General features: G+C 51.3%; 3 protein-coding genes across 3 annotated transcripts; 2 read left to right on the forward strand and 1 right to left on the reverse strand.

The window, feature by feature from the left end:
- Positions 1-148: 148 nt before the first annotated feature.
- Positions 149-1,102, forward strand: RPS6 (40S ribosomal protein S6; the record flags this gene model as incomplete). Its single annotated transcript, XM_051439356.1, has 2 exons — positions 149-152; positions 564-1,102. The coding sequence occupies 2 exons, from the start codon at positions 149-151 to the stop codon at positions 1,100-1,102; spliced, it is 543 nt and encodes a 180-aa protein (XP_051286960.1).
- Positions 1,103-3,322: 2,220 nt separating this feature from the next.
- J4E90_009839 (uncharacterized protein) lies at positions 3,323-4,415 on the reverse strand (the record flags this gene model as incomplete). The annotated part of the gene is made up of 2 exons (XM_051439357.1): positions 3,323-3,962; positions 4,321-4,415. The coding sequence occupies 2 exons, from the start codon at positions 4,413-4,415 to the stop codon at positions 3,323-3,325; spliced, it is 735 nt and encodes a 244-aa protein (XP_051286961.1).
- A 621-nt stretch (positions 4,416-5,036) lies between these two features.
- J4E90_009840 (uncharacterized protein) lies at positions 5,037-6,392 on the forward strand (the record flags this gene model as incomplete). Its single annotated transcript, XM_051439358.1, has 1 exon — positions 5,037-6,392. One exon carries the CDS (start codon positions 5,037-5,039, stop codon positions 6,390-6,392), a length of 1,356 nt encoding a protein of 451 aa, XP_051286962.1.

Genomic DNA, 6,392 nt, shown 5'->3' on the forward strand with positions numbered 1-6,392 from the left:
ATGTGTTTTAAGGACAGTGGTGATACCTTTGGTAGGACTCTGGTTGCAATGAGTCTAATGGGTATGGCATAGTATGATATCCCGTTCGAATAGCGCAAATACGTTGAAGTACAACTCTACTCCGCCTGCTCCAGTCTGTTTCGTGAACATGTGTATGCAGTGTCAGTCTGAATTGCGAAGCCAGAGCCCACCCGGCATTGCGACGCCAGAACTATGGCAATGCAATGCAAGTGTTGATCAAGTACTCCATGTCTCTACCTCTTCACTACGAACTGCTTGTCTACCCGCGCAGAGCTCCGTATGAGGCATTGTACTGCAAATTCCAACCTCACATAACGAGAGTTTCTGATTATAGAAGCACAAGGATGTGAAAACGTCCACATCCGGTGGGGCGCATCATGTTGTTGGTCGCAGTTGCCCGCGGGCCGTACCTGAAAGTCGCGCTAGCACGTGATGATCTCCATTCCGATTAGCGCGCACTACGAAGCGAAGGCCCATTTCGATAATTCTAATTTCGCAGGCCACGACCCCGACAACACCACGACAATCTACTAACGTTGCAGCTTCCACACGCCGTCGAGACGCCGCAGTCAAGATGAAGCTCAACATCTCATACCCCAACAATGGCACCCAGAAGCTGATCGAGGTCGACGATGAGCGCAAGCTCCGCGTCTTCATGGAGCGCCGCATGGGTCAGGAAGTCCCCGCCGACAGCATCGGCGACGAGTTCAAGGGATACATCGTCAAGATCACCGGCGGTAACGACAAGCAAGGTTTCCCGATGAAGCAGGGTGTCATGCACCCAACCCGTGTCCGCCTCCTGCTCTCCGACGGCCACTCCTGCTACCGCCCTCGCCGCACTGGTGAGCGCAAGAGGAAGTCCGTCCGCGGATGCATCGTCGGCATGGACCTCTCCGTCCTTGCCCTCAGCATCGTCAAGAAGGGCGACGAGGACATTCCCGGCCTGACCGACATTGTCCACCCCAAGCGCCTCGGTCCCAAGCGCGCCACCAAGATCCGCCGCTTCTTCGGTCTCAGCAAGGAAGATGATGTGAGTTTTCTCATAGCTTCTTCGCCAATCCTGCTTCGCATAGCGGATTGAGTCTCGCTCATCCTGCTACAAGCAGCGCATTGAGTCTGAGCAACAAGAAGTGAGCTAGAAAGTTTGAAGGTTTGAGTACTAATCATTGCGTGTGTAGGTCCGCAAGTTCGTCATTCGCCGTGAAGTCGTCCCCAAGAAGGAGGGCGCAAAGCCCTACACCAAGGCCCCCAAGATCCAGCGTCTTGTTACTCCTCAGCGTCTCCAGCACAAGCGCCACAGGCTCGCACTCAAGCGCCGTCGCGCGGAGGCTTCCAAGGATGCTGCCGTATGTTCACACCATCCACTACAAGACACACATAGGCTAATAATACTGCAGAACGAGTACGCTCAGATCCTTTCCAAGCGCATCAACGACGCCAAGGCCGCACACGAGGAGGCCCGCAAGAGGAGGGCGTCTTCCATGAAGCACTAGAGCGTTATCATGAGTTCATGATTGGGTCGTGGAATGATTACATTGGCGTCGGCACGAAAATAACGGTGTGGGCTCCTGTATCTGAATGAAAACTTCGGGCATTCAAGGGAATAGGCGCTTCTCATACCACTGACTGCTTAAGGCAGTTGTCTCAATAAACAATTGCATCACTTCACGACCGCTCCACAACCTTCGTATCCGACATGTCTCTTGCTGGTACACTTTCATACACTTCGCATCTGTCGACTGACAAACGTATCTCGTCGACCTACCTGACCTTGCTGATCATGGGAACTCCATTTTCAACGTTGCCTCATCGCGCGTACTTCCTGCAACCCTTCCAGCTCATGGTATGCCAAGCCCTTGCTTGAGCCTTTGCATGCTCACCGGATATCGTGCACGCCATATGTCTATCCTTTTGTATCTTGCATACACCCTCCTCGATATACGAAGCGCTTGACTATGGTGAAGTTTATCCATCGAAGACGTTCTAGCTCTGAACAAACAATGAAGCCTATTTGTCCTAGCAATCCCGGCCCAACGCATGTGTACATATATTCAGCCTCCTCCTACCAACACTCACCCCTTCGCCAAGATAACCTTCTTGAATTCATCCAAGATGATCATGGCCTCCCAGTCGATGCATCACGGCGTCGAGCATAGATGGGCTTCCATCCACATCCTCGGTCCGCGACACTCAGGCCTCGAAGAAATATGCGACGACCTGCTTGATTCAGACAAAATCGAGCATCTGACACGCACGTACATCAAGGATACCTGCCAGCATTTCCAGACATCAGACAGTAAAGAAAAGTTTGATGACATCTCTTCTGGCAACCCGGTGTACAGTAAGTACCTAGACAACGACAGGCTTCGAATTCCTGACCAAGGACTTGTCGTCCTGGTAAAGAGAGACCTAGTTAGCGCTATGGAGAGATGGGCGACTAAATATGGGGAGCTCAAGACGGATGACCAGAGGAATAACACTGGTGAGAAACAAACCATTGGATCTTTTCTCAAAAGCGTTACATCGAAGGTAAACAGCATCTTGAAGAAGCTGCTGCAGTCAGAACAAGCTCGGATACAAAAGGCGAGAGGAAAAGCTTGGGCGACATATCTTGAAGAACGGAAGACGGCTGAGAGGACTTTTGCGGAGATGGGGACGCAGCTAGATACGCTATCATTGGAAGTTGATGGAAATGATGCGGTCGCGGCCGTTGAGAAGATCTGCGACAAATGGAAGACGATGCAGAATGAGTATGGGGATGCTTGATTGTACTTCGACCGGGGAGTGATTGGGGTTAGAGAACGAGGTATTGAAGCAGATGGACTTCATCATCGTGAATTGTTTACTGGCAATAGCAGTCTTCCTATATCTACAACGTTGTGTTGTTTCCCGAGAAGCAGGCAGAGTGTTGCATCTTTTGCAACGGATGAATTCTTCAAATCACCCAACGTCCATGCTACAAACTCTGGTCAATCTAGGTGAATACAAAGCTTGTAGTGGCAAGCTGATAGATGGCGCTGACGCACGGTCAAGTCGGGTTTGGCATGTCTAGATTGCTTGAAGGTATAACAGCGTATCAACAAGCATTGGTACTGGGATGTGTACTTTTTGATATTTTCTAAGGTATATGCACATCGGTCGTATGTATGTACAAAGCCGACCGACGCATCCAAGCCTAGTCTATGATGTTGCGCCGCGCAATGCTGTCAGCGCCAAACGCCCGCCCGTGTGGTATCATTCGCCTCGTCGCATACCCAATATTGCACAAAGCAGATGCGCGTCTTTCTCATTCCCCTTTTATCTATTCCAGCTTTTTCAATTGCCTGTAGACCTTCTTGTGTTGCTCCAAAAACAAGAACGTGAGCACGGTGTGCGGGCCAACGCGAATGAAGCTCGGCACCCAGCCCTTGAACATCCAGCGGAACCCTTCTGCTCTCATAGTATCCGTGACGGTCTTCACTAGTCCTACACTCTCACTAGAGCTCATGACTTTAGTTTTGATGACATCTACCGGTGAGCATATCGTTGTAGCTACAAATCCAGCCAAGAATGATGCTGAGAAATGTGTTGCGAGATTGTCTTGCAGCGGCGTGTAGTTCAGCAGCACGCGCTTGAATCCGTCGTATGTTGCCAACTGTCCAACTGTCATGAGCACAGCTCTTGACGAGTTGGGCCAGACGCCTTTCCATAGACTTGCTACTCCTTCTTCCCGCGACATTCGTATTATCCCATCAATCGCGTTCTTGTATCCTCTCCGCTTTTCTTTCGGTAATGCGGCATCGTGCTGCATCCGTACGTTCAAGATGTCTCCTGGGTTACCGGCGAATCCTCCGAGGAATCCTGATATGGAAGCCATGCCTACGAGCGTGAGGAACGAGGGTTTCGTGTCGGCGGTCGTCATGCGGTCTTTGAGGGCTTCGTAGACACCGAAGCGTGTCATGCTGTATGTCCCTTGGCGGAGCTGGGCTGCGGAAATCTATCGTCGCATTAGACGGGTCCATTGGAATTGAACAGATAAGACGACTTACGCCCTTGTACAGCCCCAATGCGCCATCAGTCTTAATAACATGCTTAAACATTTGCATCATGTTCAACTTTACGCCAGATATCGTTTGTGTTTGTAATCGGACCTGAATTCATGAGTATACATAAATTGGCGCACGCGACAGTCGAGAAAGCTACCTTGACTACTCAAACTATCAGCCACTGTCCAATGCTGCGCACAAAGCGGTACAAAGCTTACCAAGATCCAGAGGATGTGTAAAGAAAGTCGCAAAACAACTTGCGCTTCCACCAAACCAGAACGGATAGCGTATGGGCGTCTTCTTGAGAGGCTTTACATCTTCGCTCTTCCGTAGCTCAGGCACGCTTACGGGCTTCTTGACGTCCGCCATGTTGAAGGTGAAGGACCGCGCAGCAACAGCATGTGTAGCTGGCAGGGACACAGGGAAGCTGTAGCCTTAAAAGTAAGGAAGCCTGCAAAGCTTCGGTGGTAGTTGAGGGACCGAGAATTCGGCACGCGGACGTCATCGGCAAAACGTGCTGCTTCCGGATTTAAGCTCGGAGCTGGCGGGCTGGGCTTGGCGGCGCGCGTGGTTTTGAGGTCGCGAAGATAACGGCGAATCTCATCATCAAAGATGCGAATACCACTTTCTTCCACGGCAACTTGCCGTCAATTAGGTCGAAATGCCCTATTGCGAGTACCACGGAGCGCAGTGTCGCCCTGGTCGTGGCGGCAAGCGGTGAGATATAATTCTTCTGGTGAGTTTGCTGTCATGTGACGCGGCTCACGGCTTCCCATATTGATGCAGTTGTACTACTCCGGCGTTGAGCGAGACTCGGAAGATGCAGATGAGAAATATTTCTGCATTCTACTATCGTGTTTCTGGTGTTGAGCAGCAACCTCGTGTACTTGCAGATATGCAGAAGTTTCAGAGTGTGGCATCTAAGTTCTTATAGGAGCGCTCCCGAAAGAAGTCAAAATAGAAGGACGAACGTATCAAACCGATGAATGGATGAACACACCCTCAACCATCCTCGCCGCTATCCCAAGACGCCTTCATCTGCAACCAGATCACCCTCTGGCTATCACACGAAAACTTATCGAATCACGGTTTCCAGGTTACAAAACCCATAACGACCTATTCCCTATCGTCACCACCGGCCAAAATTTCGATTCTCTCGGCTTCCCAATAGATCACATAGGTCGAAGTAGGACGGACACGTACTACATAAATAAGGAAACCGTACTACGAACACACACCTCCGCTCACCAAGCCGACACTTTCCGCAACAATGAGAGCGAGGGCTATCTCATCAGTGCTGACGTATACCGACGAGATGCCATCGACAGAAGCCATTATCCTGTTTTCCATCAGATGGAGGGAGCCAGAACTTGGGACCGTCAGCAAGCAGAGAAAGAAGGCAAGACGCTTGCGCAGGTCATCTGGGATGATGTGGAGAAGATTCCCAAGCACGATGTTGCAGTCGAAGACCCAAACCCTCCATTCCACGCCGATCGTAACCCACTTCAGACAGGACATTCGGCAGAAGAAGCAGAAGCCATGGCTGCACACCTGAAACGAAGTCTAGAGGATATGGTGGTCACGATCTTTAATGCTGCAAAGGGTGCTGCAGATACTGCCACGTCAGACGAGCCACTAAAGGTACGCTGGGTGGAGGCCTACTTCCCCTTCACATCACCCTCTTGGGAATTGGAAGTCTTTTGGCAAGGCGACTGGCTCGAAGTGCTCGGCTGCGGCATCGTGTCACAACCCATCCTGAACAATGCCTCGGTTCCCAATCGTGTAGGGTGGGCTTTTGGCATAGGTCTCGAACGCATAGCCATGTTGCTCTACTCCATCCCGGACATACGTCTGTTTTGGTCAAAGGACTCTCGCTTCTTATCGCAGTTCAGCGAGCAGAAAGCCATTCGTCGGTTCGAGCCTTTTAGCAAACACCCTGCATGTTTCAAGGACGTGAGTTTCTGGTTGAAGAGTAGCTCGAATGCTGCTGGTGGCGCCGCTGCTATTCATCCGCCTGCAGGAGGCGTGATTAACAGTTCATCCACCCCATCCTCTGCTCCTACAACTCGATCTGGCACGCCAATCCCACCAGCAGCTCCGGCGCCATCATCCTCCAGCTTCCACGAGAATGATGTGATGGAAATCGCGCGAGAGGTCTGCGGTGATCTTGTGGAGGATGTGCGCCTAACGGATGAATTCGTGCATCCAAAGACTGGGCGCAAGAGCATGTGCTACCGCCTTAACTACCGCAGCTTGGAACGCACACTCACGAACAAGGAGACTAATGAGCTGCATGAGCGGATGAGAGGCATGCTTGTGGAGAGGCTGGGCGTTGAACTAAGGTAG

The sequence above is a fragment of the Alternaria incomplexa genome (genome assembly GCF_024043165.1).
Source record: "Alternaria incomplexa strain BMP 0042 chromosome Unknown scaffold_17, whole genome shotgun sequence".
Classification (NCBI taxonomy): domain Eukaryota; kingdom Fungi; phylum Ascomycota; class Dothideomycetes; order Pleosporales; family Pleosporaceae; genus Alternaria; species Alternaria incomplexa.